Source organism: Octopus bimaculoides, chromosome 8 (assembly GCF_046866305.1).
Source record: "Octopus bimaculoides isolate indiv1 chromosome 8, ASM4686630v1, whole genome shotgun sequence".
Lineage (NCBI taxonomy): Eukaryota > Metazoa > Mollusca > Cephalopoda > Octopoda > Octopodidae > Octopus > Octopus bimaculoides.
The window spans coordinates 45,923,132-45,940,895 of record NC_142935.1 but is presented as its reverse complement, the minus strand read 5'-3'; the positions used below and the strand labels follow the sequence as shown (position 1 = coordinate 45,940,895).

At 34.9% G+C, this 17,764-nt stretch overlaps 1 protein-coding gene across 20 annotated transcripts in view; it reads left to right on the top strand.

The window, feature by feature from the left end:
• LOC106868262 (dedicator of cytokinesis protein 7) overlaps window positions 1-17,764 on the top strand; it is a 175,959-nt gene that overhangs the window by 55,791 nt on the left and 102,404 nt on the right. For all 20 annotated transcript variants that reach the window (XR_016242868.1, XR_016242866.1, XR_016242867.1 and 17 more), the window contains 9 exons: window positions 425-491; window positions 1,390-1,539; window positions 2,803-2,868; window positions 3,785-3,971; window positions 12,348-12,547; window positions 13,367-13,460; window positions 14,812-14,983; window positions 16,416-16,533; window positions 17,596-17,666. Coding sequence is in view for 16 of the 20 variants with exons in the window: in XM_089356432.1 (XP_089212558.1) it covers window positions 425-491; window positions 1,390-1,539; window positions 2,803-2,868; window positions 3,785-3,971; window positions 12,348-12,547; window positions 13,367-13,460; window positions 14,812-14,983; window positions 16,416-16,533; window positions 17,596-17,666 (1,125 nt within the window). In the remaining 4 variants the exon portion in view is untranslated. The remainder of the gene's footprint in view (window positions 1-424; window positions 492-1,389; window positions 1,540-2,802; window positions 2,869-3,784; window positions 3,972-12,347; window positions 12,548-13,366; window positions 13,461-14,811; window positions 14,984-16,415; window positions 16,534-17,595; window positions 17,667-17,764) is intronic.

The following is a 17,764-nucleotide window of genomic DNA, read 5'->3' as shown; positions in this document are numbered from 1 at the left end:
TCAGATAAATGCTGTGCTGATGAGGACTATCAAACCAGAAACATGTATCCACAACTGTCCTCTTATCTACAGGCAATAAGCCTGTCCCTTTCCTTAATGGTTGGTCAGTTTTGAAGAACTCTTGCATCATGCATGTATGTATATTCAGATCCCGGCAAAAAAATGTATACACACTTCAGGAAAGGAAAAACCTGCATAAATATTTAACTTGTATAATTACCTCTGTACATATAAATACCTCTTCCATTGTTTTATCAAGTTGTGATAACACTGAATAAATTGCAATAACACTGGATTAAATATTTTTACAGATTTTCCTTTCCTGAAGTGTGTATACATCTTTTTAGTGGACTCTGTTTGTATATGTTTGTGTGTATGTGTGTGTCAGATGTCTCACTTATGTGATGTATTTTTCTCTTTTCAGACTTGAACTTGATATTGAGCCTATTTTTGTATCTCTGGCACTTTATGATGCTAAAGAAAAGAAAAAGGTATTTCATCAGCATTCATATCATTGATATTTGTGTGTGTTGATATTTGTATACCTGCTTGCATGTGTTTTTGTATGTGCAAGCACGCACATGCATATTAATTAACCAAACCTTACAAAGAATCAGCAACTGTTCACTTCTGATGCATTCTCAAACTCTGAGAAACCTTTTTTTTTTTTAATCTTTCTGATTTATGCATTTACATGGCCATGCTGGTGCCATGTAAATGGCATCTGTAAGTTGTAGTCATGGTTGTTGATGGTACCATGTAAATGGTACCTGTGAATCATAGTTGTGGTCACTGCCTGTGCCATGTAAATATGTGCGTAAATTATAAACTAATAGCTCAAACATTCATATAATATATATTGTTATCCATTTGTAATCAGTTTGTGAACAATACATTCATATATATATATATTATATATATGTGTGTGTGTATGTGTGCGTGTCATCCTCATTGTCGTCATTTAACATCTGCATTCCATGCTGACATGGGTTGGACGGTTTGACTGAGGACTGGCAAGCCAGGAGGTTGTACCAAGCTCCAATCTGATCTGGCAAGGTGGTTGTTGATGGTGTCATGTAAATAGTACCTGTGAATCATTGGCAGCACCATGTAAAGGGCACCTATGAATCACAGTCGTGGTCAGTGCTTGTGCCATGTAAATGGCACCTATTCATTGTAGTCATGGCCAGTCCAGTACCATATAAACAGTACCCATGCCTGTGGTACGTAAAAGCACCCATTACACTCCTGGAGTGTTTGGTGTTAGGAAGCGCATCCAGCTGTAGAAACCATGCCAAATCAGACTAACCTGATGCAACTCTCCTGTCAAATTGTCTAACCCATGTCACTGCCGCCAATGTATTAATTAATGTGTTTGATATTTTGCAGATATCTGAAAATTTCTACTTTGATATGAACACAGAGTCCACTAACCGAATGATAAACATGCATGTACCCCACAAAGACCGATCAACACGAAGCCAGAGTGCTATATTCAGTCTTACATACCCTTCCCCTGATGTTTTCCTTGTGGTTCGGGTATGTCACATTTTGAGTTTATGTGTTTTATTGTTTTTTTTTCAATTTTATCAGAGATTATTTCTAGGGTAAAGTGTGTAATAGTCTTTCCCCCTTTATATACACATATATAAAGACAGTTGAAATGTTACTAAGCATTTTACTCAATGTGTTAATGATTCTTATTTCTTTACTGTCCACAAGGGGCTACACACACAGAGGGGACAAACAAGGACAGACAAACGGATTAAGTCGATTATATCGACCCCATTGCGTAACTGGTACTTATTTAATCAATCCCGAAAGGATGAAAGGCAAAGTCAACCTCGGCGGAATTTGAACTCAGAATGTAAACAGCAGACGAAATACCGCTAAGCATTTCGTCCGGTGTGTCAACGTTTCTGCCAGCTCGCCACCTTCAAGTTTTTATTAATCATTCTGAAGAGAAGTTTTAATAAAATTAGATGTTTTTAAATTTAAAAAACATTTCAGTAGCATATTTACTTAATGGAGTATGCATATGAAATAACCAGAGACATCTGAGAAATCAATATGAAAATTCTGTGCACCATATTAACAAATTGAGGATTTGTGAAAATAGTGCAGAAATATTGAGCATATTTCATTGTATACAAATTTATTTCATTATGTTAAAGATATTGTTAGTGTCTTTTTGTTCCATAGTTGAGGTTGTATAAAGTATAACTCTCAGGCTTGTTTTATTAATATTATACATTAGGCTAACATATGGCAAGATTGATGGAGCACTGGACAAAATCTTTTCCAGTACTTCATTACATTTTGTCTTTTGTGTTCTGTGTTCCTATTTCACTATGAACTTGTGCCTGAGTTATAAATCACTTTTAATATTATGAAGAGACGACTATAGAATAATACTCTCTTCTTTTGTTGTTTCATATTTTTAATACTTCAGAATTACAACATAAGTCCTAGCAGCCTCACCTTAAGAATTCTTCAGTTAACAAGGGAACCTTGCTATGATCATTTGACCTGCTATAAGTAGCTACCAAATCTTCAAATCACATTCTACTTTACTAAACAAGAACAGACAAATTAGATAATGTAGTCTTACATCAACAGGTTGGTCATGGCTGGAATAGATTTGTTCATAGTTTTATATCAGTAGATGTGATAGTTGGCAGTTGGTGATGTTGGTGTTTAACAGAGTTAAAACATCAACTTCTTCAGTTGCCGACTATCACTTCATTTAATTTTTAAAATAAAATTGTATTCTTTTTACATATTTCTCTCTTTCTTCTTCAGCTTGAAAAAGTATTACAGCAAGGCGAAATCAATGAATGTGTTGAACCCTACATGAAAGAAGATAAAGTAAGAATTCTATGATCTGAAGATAACTGTTGATTATAGATATTTCACCTGTAAAATATATTTATCTTTTGTTTTGTTTCAATCATTGGACTGCAACCATACTAAGACACTGCAGTGAGATGTTTTAGGTTGTTTTTTTTTTTCAACTGGTATTTATTCTATGGTCTCTTATGTCAAACTGCTAAGTTACAGGGACATAAACAAACCAACACAAGTTGTTAAGTGGGGGGGGGGCAAACACAAACGTAAGTGCACACACATACATAGATACATGCATTCATAGTTTATATATGTATGTCTATATATATTCATACAGTGGGCTTCTTTCAGTTTCCACCTACCAAATCCACTCACAAGGCATTGGTTGACCTTGGGCTATAATAGAAACCAGTCACCCAAGGTGCCATGCAGTAGAACTGAACCCAGAACCATGTGGTTGAGAAGCAAACTTCTTACCATGCATCTATTTTTAAATATTTTTTTGATAAATTAGTCTGAGGGAGGAGAAGCAATACTTATGACCTTTGCAGGCCTTCCTAGACTTCTGAAAAGATAAGAATAAAAAGGCAACCCTAGTAGGATTTGAACTCTTATCAGAGAGAGAGACAGATAGATTATCATAAAGCTGACCATTTCTTTTTAAAATACAAATACATTAGGGGATTTATTTAAATAAAAAAGGGAAATTACTATTAATTACTGAAATTCATAGTAATTTCCGACGACTAATGAATATAATTACAAAAACACCTAACAGACACTCTGTAAATATTCTCTTGATCATGTTGGTTCATAAATTTTGTAGGAATTGAGCCTTTTCTATCCCTATGGGAATTGTGAATGCTAGAAATTACTGATAGATTTCTTTTGATTGAGTTTGTCTGATTGCATTGTATGTGTCTGGTAAATATTTCAGATTAGAGAAGAGAAACATAAAAGCAATGCTGTACAATTCTGCGAAAGACTTGGTAAATACAGAATGCCTTTCGCCTGGACCGCCATCTATCTCATGAACGTCATTAGTGGTGCTGGCAGTCTAGAGCGAGATTCATCAATGTCATCAGAAAAATCTGAGCCAGAGATGTCCCGAACTGCCAGCCTAGGTAAGAAAGACCATCTCTCTATTTTCTCTTTAACATAGATATCTCTCTTCATTTTGTTGTTTCTGTGTTATATACTTTTACAGTATGTTACTGATTTCATTTCTCAACATTTGAAATTGTTCCCGCTGTTTTGTTTTTCTTACTCTACTTTGTTGTTTGGTTATATCTTTTCTCTGGATGTCTCACAGTCAGTAGTTTTCCTCTTAATTTATGTTTAGCTCTCTGTTTTTGCCTAGAATTGGTATGAAGTTTGTGTTGGTAGTGTATTTATTTGCTTGTATTTTTAGTTATATATGTAATATGTATGTCTGTACCTGTTGGTATGTGTGTGTGTGTGCGTGTGTATGTATAAGACCCCCTTTGGTCATGAATAACCATGGGATTGCACCTAGCAAGTTCTCTGACGAGGCACAAGTCTGGGCAAGGCTGTTTATGGAAGACCAGTAGTCGCCCATGCATACCAGCCTCCCCTCTCCACGCCACGAATGTAGTCTAAGGGAAAGGCAAAGGCCAATACAGCTTGACACTGGTGATGTTGCAACTCATTTCTACAGCTGACCAAACTGGAGCAACATAAAGTAAAGTGTCTTGCTCAAGAACACAATACACAGCCCGATCAGGGAATTGAACTCACTACCTCATGATTGTGAGCCCAACACTCTAACCACTGAGCCATATATATATGGTGTTAAGTTGCTTCTGAGTGTATGATATATAGTTGACTGTTTATTCTGGTTGACAAGTTACATTTGTCTACAGAAAAAGTCTCATTAATCACACAGAAACACAATACTTTTTCAGTTCAATTATTTAATGATTATCATATAACTATGATGAATATATCTATCAGCATTATGATTACGAATGTGAAAGGGCTAATCTGGTGTTTTACATGGATTCTTCTAAGTTGTTATTATTGCTGCAGAGATGAGATTTTAATAACCTAAAATGAAACTCAACAGCTTTGGATGATTGCTTTTGAACTTGTTTAGAACTTTATTATTTTCAGCTAAAATGTTATTTTGGTACTATTACAGTTATTGGTGATGCTGTATCGTCCCAGCACATCTCTGATCAAGCAACTAGTTGACCAAACAATTAGGTCTGATCCAAAAATCTCTTGTTCCAGATATATCATGTTTCTGCCATTACAAGAACTGTATTTACACTCTGACATGCAAGAGTTAGTTGTATAGAATGCAATGTGATAATCTCATGTTGTACCCTCATCACTTTATTTGTGCACAACTGTATATTTTGGCAGTGACCATTGTAGAGACCAGGCAAGGTGGACTTGGTCAGAATACAATGGTTACTACATTGTTGTTGTTTATTATCCCCAAGTCATCCCTAATTGAGCAGAAATATGGTCAAAGCTGTAACCATCCCATCTTTTTCAGATGGGAAATGCCCATGACATTTGCACCAGTCTCATCAAGTGATGAGATTGATGCATTTAATATTCCAGAAGCATTAACAGTGAGGGAATTCCAGAATGTTTCTGTTCAGGAGAAGGACTAGGAGGAGTGCAATGTCTAGAGGTGAGACATAGTGAGAGTAACAATAGAATGAAAGAAGATATCCAGTTAACTATTGAAAATTATATAGCTTCGTTCCTTTCAGAAATTAATCTGGTCTACCAACAATGTGAGAAATTGTCATTGTTCTTGTTAGCAGAGATAGAGCAATTGGCAAAATCCTTTGTCATATCTAGTTATGTTCCTTTACATTTTGAGTTGAAATCCTGCTTAGATTAACTTTGCCTTTTATCATTGCAGGCTTGATAAAATAAGTTCTAACCAAGTTGATTTAAGTGTCTGTTCACCTCTTCTATAATTTGTGTCCCTTCTGCTTATGTTACAAATTATTAAATATTATTTTCATTATTTTTGTTTTTTGTTTTATGTTAGAAATAATTATAAATGTTGTGAAGTATTATTATTGTTATTATTTGAAATGTGTCTAATACTTTCTTCTGTAGCTGGAGTAAGTCAAATACTCTTCGACTATTGTAAGTATCAGTCCCCCGTCCCCCAGGAGCAGTTCTCCTGCAAAAGTGCACACTTGCAAAGCTACCAGATATATTGTGTTACACAAGCACCACCTGGACTTTCAGTTGCTAGCATGAGAAGTTGACAGAGTTGCTTTGCCATTCTTTTCTTTTCACCAACACTCTGACCACTACCACTACCACCACAACCACATCCACTGTCTCCAACACTTCATCAACTACACCACTACAAGTACAACCATCGTTACTATCATTATAAGAACTTGGATAACAGATGAGTGGAATTGACAGAATGGTGGACTAATGCTTTGCGAGTATTTAGTTACATGTTTTTATATTTTTTAGTTCACGTTCTTTAAGGTTGACTTGGCCTTTCATCTTTCCTGGATTATTAAAATAAAGTACCAATCAAATATTGAGTGCAATATAATCTTATAAGTAACTGTTCCTCTGCAAAATTTTTGACTTTGTGCCTGTGAAAGAAAGCATTATAATGAGAACCAAAATTTTCCTTTACTTTGAGTTTAACTGAAAAATGTGTCTGTATTGTGGGTTAACTAACTGGTTGTCACTTGGCTAATATATTTTAAAAGTGTGTAGTAAAAACAGTTTAGCACCCTTCACTATTTTCATTTTTATGAAACCATTCAAGTTTGGGTGTAAATTAAAAGGGTGTAGAATATTAAAATCCTTCTACCTGTGACTGTAATTAAAGCTGCATTTAAGCATGATAAAGTGTTATAAGTACCAGTCTTAGACTGAAAAGAGAAACAGATCAACTGTGTAGACATGAACTATAATATCATCACTTACCATGATGACTGCATTATCAGTTATACAACAGTGTGTTTGTAATCAACAACTTTGGTTGTCTGGCATGCAGCAGATCACATGGTTCAATTCCTGGCAATGTGCCTGTTACTTTCTGCAGCTTCAGATTAATGCTTATAACATAAAAATATTATTTACATTGAAATCTTAGCAGTTGATTCATTATCAGCATATAAATATGTTTTGTTTTCTAATACTGTCCTACAGACACAGGAGGTGTTTAGAGCTTGGTTTGGTAAAGGATATCAGTGAATAAATTGCACTTGGTTTGAAAGATCTTCACCCAAACCAAATATTAAGTTAAAGACCATTGAACTAGAAATCTTGTTACTGAAGCAGAAGTGTTGATAAATATTGAATTGCAAGAAATATCTAATAATACCTAACATTTACATAACATTATCACAGTCGTTATGTCTCATTACATGTGCAACCAACATATGGTGTTGTAAATTTTGTTTTCCTAATCTCCATAATATGAAGAAAAAAAAAATGAGATAATTTGTGCTTGTATGTGTGTGTGTATAATGTATTTTCTCCTTCATTCTTATACACTCTGTTTTTCATATATATATATATGAGTGTGTGTATGTATAATCTTGTATTTTCTCCTTCATTCTTATACACTCTGTTTTTCATATATATATACATGTGTGTGTATCCTTTACGTTCATTTACGGGAAATGTTTTTGAGTATGCACATAAAACCTCTTATTATATCAGCTACAACCTAGTAAACCCAACTTGCAACAAGTTTATGGGATTGTACCAAATTGTGCTGGTATAAATTCCATCCTTAGATTATTATCATTATTATTATTATTACTACATGCATATACATCATCATCAAATATATATGTGTGTGTGTGTGTGTCTATATATATATATATATCATCAGAGAAACTCTGTATGTGTGTATGCATATATATATGTGTGTGTGTGTGTGCGTGTATATATATATATATATATATATATATATATATATATATATATATATATATATCATTGTTTAGCATCCGATTTCCATGTTGGCATGGGTTGGACGGTTTGACAAGGAACTGTCCAGACTCCAATTGTCTGTTGTAGCAAGGTTTCTATGGTTGGATGCCCTTCCTAATGCCAGCCATGTAATAGAGTGTGCTGGGTGCCTTTTATGTGCCACTGGTACGGGTGCATTTATACAGCACTACCACGGGTGCATTTACGCAGCACTGGCATGGGTATGGGTACATTTATGCAGCACCTGTACAGGTACTTTTTATGTAGCACTGGCACCTGAAAGAACAAGCATGTATGTATTGAAAACAGCAATGGGGGGGGGGTCATTGACTTTGCCAACAAAAAAAACCCTTTCTTGCTTTTTATTGACCACATCTTCCTATTTTACCTGCCCACTCCATATCTTCTATTTCTCACTGCAACATACTTGATAAAAAAAGGACGTAATGATGATAGCTAGTGTGTTAACTTTCCTTAAAGTTTAACCCTGACCAACGATGTAAGCTTTTTTTTTTGACTGTTTAACTCAGCCGTTGTGCCTTATGGATTATTATTCTTCAGTATTAAGTCAGCTATATCTTTTGCAAAGATTGTCCAATCAAAGCTGAAGGTGGTTTGTCTAAAAATCTAAACACTATGAATCTGTATGTAAAAGGAAGTGTAGCTGTGTTGTTAGGAGATTCACTTATCGTCCACATGGCTTTGAGGCTAATCCCATTGTATGACATTTTGGGTAATTGTTATCTATTATGGCCTTGTGAAAGAAATTTTGTAGATGGACAATATGTGAGACCCCAAAATGTGTCTGTGTGTGCGTGTGCACATGTTGCGTCTGCATGCATGTGATTGCAGAGTGTGTGTGTGCATGCACATGTTGCGTCTGCATGCACGTGATTCCAGAGCGTGTGTGTGTGCATGCACATGTTGCGTCTGTGTACATTTGATTCCAGAGCATATGTGTGTGTGTGTATGCACACATGTTGTGTCTGCGTGCATGTGTACACACATAAAATTGCTTTGTAAGTCTAAAGTCTTCCTCTTAATAAAGATAGCTCTACTGCTTTTGTATTGAGTACTTTAATAGTGACTATGATATACATTGTTGAATGTGTGTGTAATGTTGGGGTTAGATCAATGTAGTATTTTGTCTGTTGACTTTGCCATTATCTTAATGTGGTTAAAACAAAGGAGTTATCATTCTCATCATCATCAGTGTTGTTATCAGCAGTAGTATATACAATGTTACACTACTAGATTTTAGTGAACTCACTCTCTAAGTGCCTAAGTCATTTATTAGTGTGCTGCTTGCTTTGTGTTGTAATCATATAATTAGCTGTTGAGAGACACCCATCATCTGCCTCTTCACTATGATCATTAGTGTTTCTTTACTTTCTATAATGTCTCACAATGTCAAGTTATCACACATACACACTTCTTTTATAAAAATATATGTATGATCGGTTTCCTTTCATTTATCCTTCTATCCACCCAGTAATATCCTCTTTTTGATAATCTAGTTTCATGGCCATTACTTGTTAGTACACACTGTATCTGTTAATACACGCATACACCTGTGTGTGTGTGTGTAGAAGTCAGTTGCATGTGCATATGTATAAATAAACACATGCATGCAGTGGATCTCTGTACAATTTTCCATTAAGTGAATTTTATTCACAAAGCTTGTCAAACTATTTCCTCAAGGTGCCATACAGTAGAATGGAATCTGGAGTCATGTGATTGGAAAGGGAACTTTTTAACTACATTGGCATAAGTGCATCCGTGCTCAAGATATTCTGGCTGTGGCCATCCTGATTTGCACTCATACATAATACCTTTGAGACTACACTATCCAATATGCGCTCCCATTTTTAAGATATGATATGATTTGAAGAATTTTTGGTTGCTATTTTTGCATTTGTAGTGAGCTGTCAAAATCCTGAAAGTTGTCTCAGTAAATTGTTGAGCTAGAATTTATCTAGCCTGGCTCCCTTGTCACTTAAGATTTCAAAATTTCTGGGGTTGTCTTCTCTTGTTTTATTATGTCCATGATTGATAAAACTGAAGAAGGCCAGACAGTACCATATACTTTGTAAATCTATCCCCATGTTGGCCAAATTGATGTGGTTACTGTTAGCTTGTGCATCTTGAGGTTAATGTTTGCAAGAAAAAATGTAGGTGGTGGAATGATTATGGAAGATTGCAGTCAAGGGGAAGGACTGGAAGAAAAGTGTTTGGTGTGAGGAGGGGTGATACTCAGTAAGAGTGATGAGAGAATTAGAGACAGGTGGGCACGAGTGGAGAGGGACTATAAAAGAAAATTATCACTTCAGTTAAACATATTGTTAGTGTGCACTAATTTTTCTCTTTGAATATTGTAGTTTTTGCTATCTTTGTTATCTTTATTTATCTCTTTTCATTGTTTCTTTTTTCTTTCTTTTTTTGGCACTTCCAACATAAAACCAAAATCAATTTCCTACACTGCTGACCATCACACTCTTTGTTGGAAATGTTTTCTACAAACTTCTATTGTTTTATCTTAACTCTCTTCTGTTTTGTTTATACAGTTGAGAGATAGTTGTAGCCCAGCTTATATACACTCACGTGTGAAACACACTACTGAATCAAGATTTGATAAAAAAAAAACTAAAAAAAACACAACTTATTATATTTATATATTGTAAATATAAATTACCTGTTTGAATTGTTGCTTTTAATCTTTCATAATCCACATTTGGTTGTTCAACAAACAAATGTGTTTGTAACTGATAATACCACAGCATAAGGTTAAGTCATTAAGACAGCTAAACGATCACGGTTTATTGTCACCATTCGTATGCTGATGTTATTGTTGATTAGTCCTTAACTTTAATTAATCAAAAGCATTTTAACTGTAACCATACTTTTTCCCCTCCCCCCTTTCTTTTCTCAGAATTAGTACCTACAAACACATTACCTAATGTGCCTTGTTTTTAAAGACAATATCTTGTGATTTGAGGGGTATTTGGCTGATATTTCTTGCAGATTGAGTAACAATGTAAAGGCCTTCTCATTACCTCAGTCAATACTGTATTGCGGTTGTGATGAGGCTTATTAAATTTCAAATGACCCTGTCTACCTTGCTGAAAATACCATATTTTCTGGTATACAAATCATCATAGTATATAGTGTGAACATGTAGGATAAACATTCAAACATCATTACTATCTTTCCACATCCAAATGTATTTCACAAGGAATTTTTAGAGTAAAGATTATTTGCCAACATAACATGGTAGTCCTTCTATTTTAAGGAATTTTTAGTTCTCAGAGGTCGTCTTGGCATATAAAGTCAACTTGCCATTTTTGGCTGTAAATTTTGGTCTCAATAATTTGACTTGTATACAAGAAAATACAGTCAGTTCTGCAATGTCAGTGCAACCAACTACTGTAATTAGCAGAAAAAAATTAATGACTATTTTATTTGATATTAGTCCCGGCTTCAGTTCTGGTTGTGGCTGTATTCTAGAGGTGGGTGGGTTTTAGCAGGGTAATTTACTCGAGATATGCTGTGTAAATACAAAGTCTTCAATAGTTATCCCACAACCCGATGCTTTACGAGACTTAATGCCACCCTGTGATTTGACATTGACCAATCAGTGAAGGAGTTTCTACATTGTTACCCATTCTGTTAGAAATAGCAGCCAAGTCTCCCTCAGATCACACTTTATAATCTAAAAAAAAGTACAGAGATATATTAGCTAATAGTGACCCAGATAACCTTAAAACAATGGGATGGTTATGCTCTTGGGCTAAATAGTGACAACAATAACCTGACATTGATACCATTAAAACAGTAATGTATAAACTATAATTAAAGCTTCATGTCAATGTTGCATAAACACTATAGTTGCTGTTTAGTATTGTTTTTAAGATGCAATAAGCAATCATTATTACCATTCATTATGACTATGCTGAGTGAGGGAAGAAGAGAGAGGGAGGTTTACTTCCTTTTGCTTTTGTTAAATATCCAGACTAGTGGTAGGAAGTAGATATCTATATTCCCTCTTGATTGTTTTTATTCTAGTTCCAGCTAATACCTCAAATTGCTGGCTGAAAAGTTGAGTGCATGATAACACATTAGTCTACATGGAACACGCCAATTTAATAAGAAGAAAGCACTGTTTCTATTTTAGTTATTATTCTAATTTAGCATCTGAGTTAATCCATTTTCCAAATTATTGCGATGTGTAGTACTATTATATTATCTGTGGCATGCATTAAAAAAAATGCCTCTTACAATACCTAATGAGAAATAGCTAGACTAGCTCAACCTTAGCCATTGATAGAATATAGCTTCGATGTCTGAATACAAACTACTAATCTCTTGGCTGGTTGTCTGGTATTTTAGTAACACTGCCATTTACATCAACCCCCTAAATAATTACTAAACCATGTTGAAAATACATAAGCGTAACAAAATGGCTTTAAAGGATTATGTAAACCAGAAACTGTTATTAGTATTAACTCTATGTCTTCTCACTTTCTCATTTTCTGCAGACAGAAGAAGTGCAGCACATGCTCCACCATATGAAAATTTCCGCAGACGTCCACGTGATGACTCCCAGGTACGCAGGGGCTCTCTTGACAGAGGGCGCACTGGCTATGAAAAGAGGCGCAGCTGGTCACCAGATGATTATGGTTCCAGCCTAGATACATTCTCCCCTGTTACTCTAACAGTGACAAGCTTCTTTAGACAAGTAAGGCCACATTCTTATTGTTGTGTTTGTATTATCTTTTGTTATTTAGTCAGGTCTATTCTGTGATCAGAAGTGTTTCACCTATGACCTCTGTGGGGGTTTTTTTCAGACATTAGTGTATCTAGGACTGCATTATCAACTGTGTATTTCCATTTTTAATCTATTTACTATAGGAATTAGATATATCCACTCAAAATTTTGTTACCCCTAACTGGAATTTGTAGAGGCAGATTTTCTAAGCCTGGCTGTTTGGTTGAGAAATTTGCTTTGCGCCTTCTTGGTTTCAATTTGATGCCACTGTGTGGTGCCTTGACCAAGTGCCTTCACTGTTGCCTCAGGCTGGCTGATGCCTTGTGAGTAAAATTCAGTAGAGAGAAACAGTCTGGAAGCCTGTCATGTACATACAAACATACATATATATGTGTGTGTGTATATATATATATATATATATATATATATATATACAAACATATACACTTACGTATGTGTTTGTGTGTATGTGCATATGTGTATATGACTCCTAGCGTCTTCACATTGACGCTATCTGGACTGTGGTGCTGTTTGTTGATGTGTTAATATGTTCTGCAGCTCAATGGTTTGCTTCCTTCTTCCTAGACCAAAAATACAGCAGGCCAATAGGTTAGCCCAGTCATTTAGTTAAGGTTAATTATTATTTCTGAGTGACAAAACGTGGAATTGAATCCAATTGCTACAACTGTAATTACTTAGAATATGAATCCAAAGACAGAAAAAACAAAAAAAAAAATGTCATTGTTGATGCCGCAATCATAATAACAATCTACTATTTTACCATTCTAGGAAGGAGATAAATTGAGTGATGACGATTTGTATAAATTTTTGGTGGACATGAAACGGCCTTCCTCAGTGTTGAAAAGACTCAAGAGCATCTCAGGTAGGTTTTGTCCAGTCGTCTTTTCTCCACTGATTTCTGGTTTTACACTTCAATTGATATTTGACATTATTATCTCATTATTATCTCACTGTGTTTAGTTTCAGTTAGATGTGTCTCGGTAATATTTCTATTAGAAAGTGACTTATGAATATCTCTGCTCTCATTGTACCTCCCTTTAGGTCATACACACACACACACATATATTATTCATGTTTGATCATTATACTAGATCTTGTTAAAGTGTCTTGCAGGAATATTTCTGTTTTTCTAAATTAAGTAAATGCTACAAACAGTTTTTATTGTTTTGATTAGGGTACTGGTGCCATGTAAAAACCACCTGTACCGGTGCCACATAAACATGCCCATGCTATTTTGTAAAGCGGTTGGCATTATGAAGGGCGTCCAGCTAATAGAAACCATGCCAAAACAGACATGGAGCTTGGGTAGCTCTTCAGCTGGCCAGCTCCTGTCAAACCAGCCAACCCATACCAGCATAGAAAATAGACGTTAAATGATGATGATTAGATAACTTTACCTGTTTATGTATATATATTTATAAATATAAATGTATTGATTGCTGTTCCTTTCATTTGCAAATATAAATATAACAGATATTTATATATATATATATATATATATATATATATATATATATATATATATATATATATATTAAAATGTCTTACGGTTAAGCTGGATCCCATGTATTTCCCTGAAGAGAAGTTTACATTCTTATCAACATCACCTATTCCTATGGAAGGTATAATTTGTAATCTTCGAAACATATGTTGGAAATAAAAGTATTCAGTTAACATATGCGTTTTACTCCATTTACTATATTTATATATCACAGCGTTCATACACACATAATTTTTCTCGTCTGGCCGTAAAGCCTTTTCTGTTTGTTTTCCTGTCTTGTTTTTTGTCCGCCACTACATTCCTCCATGGCAAGATTTAATTTGCGGTCCATGGGAAGAGCTGTTTTAACGATGCGTCCTTCCCAGCTCTTCGAAACGCCGGTGTTAAAACGGGGGTAGCTGATGAAGTAGAATGTTCTCTGTGTGGCTTGTGTGTTTTCTCGTCTCTGTTTTGTTTGCAATGTCCTGTACCCAGATATGCACCTATACATACAGGTGGATGTCGGTATGCACATACCTGTACGTATATATGCATATACTCATTTACTATTTGTTTTTATATATATATATATATATATAATATACGCACACGCACACATTCTCATACATAGATCAAAGAAAGATAGCTCTCATTGTATATACATTTATCTTACTCTCCCTTGCTTTCTCTATATGTATATATATCTCTTTCAACCTAATTCTTCATATTTCAGGTACACTTAAATTTGACGCTTTACCATGTCCCGAAGAAGTTCCCTATTCCCGAACCCCTGAACTGTATAAAATTTACCCTTTCCCCGAAGACAAATTAAAAGAGATTTGGGAAACAAAAGAGGTCCAAGAGTTTCCTTCTAAGGAGGTTTATGTGCCATACACATCTTACAGGTAAGTCACACACATCATGCTTAATGAGAACATCTCTTTCAGTTAATCTCATAAGATATTTATGAAATATATATTAGCAACAGAAGCAGTATTAACACTCAGAGGTAATATTTATCTTAACATAAATGTGTGTGTTGTGTTAGAACAAATTATACTGTGGTAGATACCATGAGGGAACCTCTCATATCAGCTTTTGCTGCAAAATGTTCTCTTGTTTACATTGCCTGCAAGAAGATGAATCCGTGACACCTCCAGTGCTGAGACTACGTAATTTCAATCTTCCTTAGCTTTGTCAATGATGGACGCTCGACTGCTAGAGGTAGCGGTCTCGGTGCTGAAGGTGGTGGAGATTTATCTCCCCACCTTGCGATAAAAACAAGAGTGCATTTTGCACCAAAAATGCCAATATGTGAGTTCATCTCATAGTAACTTCTGCAGTATAGTTTGTTCTAACAGAACATCTATGTTTAAATGCTAAATATTACCTCTATTTATGAAATGTGCATACTTTGTGAGGACATATTGTCAGTTCTTCTCTACTTTCTCTGTACAAATATTGTTCTTTTCTTGTTGTATTGATGCTAGAAGGTTGAATGGTTAAATTATACATCTTAAAACTAGGTACAATAGTTGTTTTCACATCAGTCTTCATTTACTACTTGAGCTCTGTTCATTATTTTTTATCTTTGGTAAATGAATATAACAATAATAATAATGATGAAATTATTGTGTATAGTGTTCGGGTGCACTACAGCTCATCAAAGGTGCATGTACAGTACATAGAATTATGTTCAAAAGTCAAGAAAGTGAACAGTGTAAGAGTCATGATATACATGTGTGTATGCGTATAGAGTGGGGGATATCAGGTGTAGTGTTGGCGAATTTCATGGAGCATGGAGATTTTAAAGGATGCAATGTCTCGGCAACTAACAACTAATGCAGGTAGTTTGTTCCATGCTTCAGTAACACTGCATGTGAAAAAATGTTTCCGAAAGTAATGGGAGTTGTGCTGTTTTCTGACTTTGTAGGCCTACCCATGTGTGTTAGACACATGGACCTCGAAAAGGTGTTCAAGGTAGTTGTTGGTGTGATGACTATAAAAGTTTATATCTTTGATCAAGCAAGACACATGATCAAAGGTTTGTTTCAGTATAATGTTCAGTCAACTAGAACCAAATTTTTGACTGGCACAGATTTTGATAATGAAAAATAAGGTTAATAATATTAGTGGAACTCTTTGAAGACAAGGGCGATTTTTTTTTTTTTAAACTTTTAATTTCATGCTTATTTTCTTTCTGTGTATGTATAGCTAAGCATAGACATGTGTCTATATTATCTCCATTTATTAAAACTTCGCTATTCTGTCTATGTAATTCAAATACAGAGACTATATTTTAAATTTTTATTTATTTATTCATTTATGTTTTTGCAGGAATTTACTTTACGTGTATCCAAAGCACTTCAATGGTGTCAACCGCCAAGGTTCAGCCAGAAATATTGCTATCAAAGTACAATATATGATTGGGGAAGAAGAAAGCCATGCTTTGAATGTAAGTAAAATGTTTAAACTTGGTTCAAAGCCAGTTATTGCCATATTTACTCTGTGTGTGTGTGTGTGTGTGTGTGTCTCTCTCTCTCTCTCTCTCTCTCTCTCTCTCTCTCTCTCTCTCTCTTTCTCTCTCTCTATCTCTCTCTCTCTCTCTCTCTCTCTCTCTCTGTGTGCACGCACTCTGATTGATTTAATAAAGGTTTTGGTTAAACATCTTAGAAACATTACCAGATACAACAGACATTTAAAGATGGCCAGAGGACTTTACAGCCAAAATGTAGTAGTAACAACAAAGATGAAGACTTTAGTATGAATATATGTATGGTGTGTGTGTATCTTTGTGTGTCTGTAGATATATATATATATATATATATATACACACACACACACATACACTGTTTCTCATTTTATGCAAACATAAGAAGGCTACCTGTCTAGAAAAGAGTAAATTAAAACTTATATGTTTAGTCCTGTCACAGACAATCTCTGTAATGACAATTAGATGCATCATTATCATTTAATGTTTGTTGTCCATGCTGGCATGGGTTGGATGGTGTGACCAGAGCCAGCAAGCCAGGGGCTGCGTTAGACTCCAGTCTGATTTGGCATTGTTTCTATGTCTGGATGCCCTTCTTAATGCCAACCATTTTCAAGAGTGTGCTTGGTGCTTTTACGTGACACCGCAGAGGCACTTTCACATGGCACTGCACGTATGCTTTACGTGACGCCACACTCTGTCCAAATTGTAAAGAGGTTGTGGAAGGAAGGGTATCGAGCTGTAGAAATTACAACAAAACCCATGACATACACAGCAAAAACAAAGACAGATGATGGAAGGCTGTGACAACAAAAGAAACAGATATGAAATTTGACATATTTATTTAGCTAATTGCCCTTTTATAAATTTGAGGTGTTGTAATCACATATATGAAATTAACTCTGACTGTGTAACTATTATTGTCTTCAATGTATTTCAAGTCAAAATTTATATTAAGTACATTCTTGTTTCTTAGTTTTTTTAAAGGTGTGATTAATTATTTATCCTGTTTCTTTATCTTCCCAGGTAATATTTGGTAAATCAAGTTGTCCTGAATTATCCAAGGAAGCTTATACATCTGTGACATACCATAACAAGTTAGTCCACTAATTTAGCATTTATATTTTTAAATATTCATTATTTAACTTCATATTTGATAAGTTACTTTATTTTAAATATTTTCTTGAAAACAAAC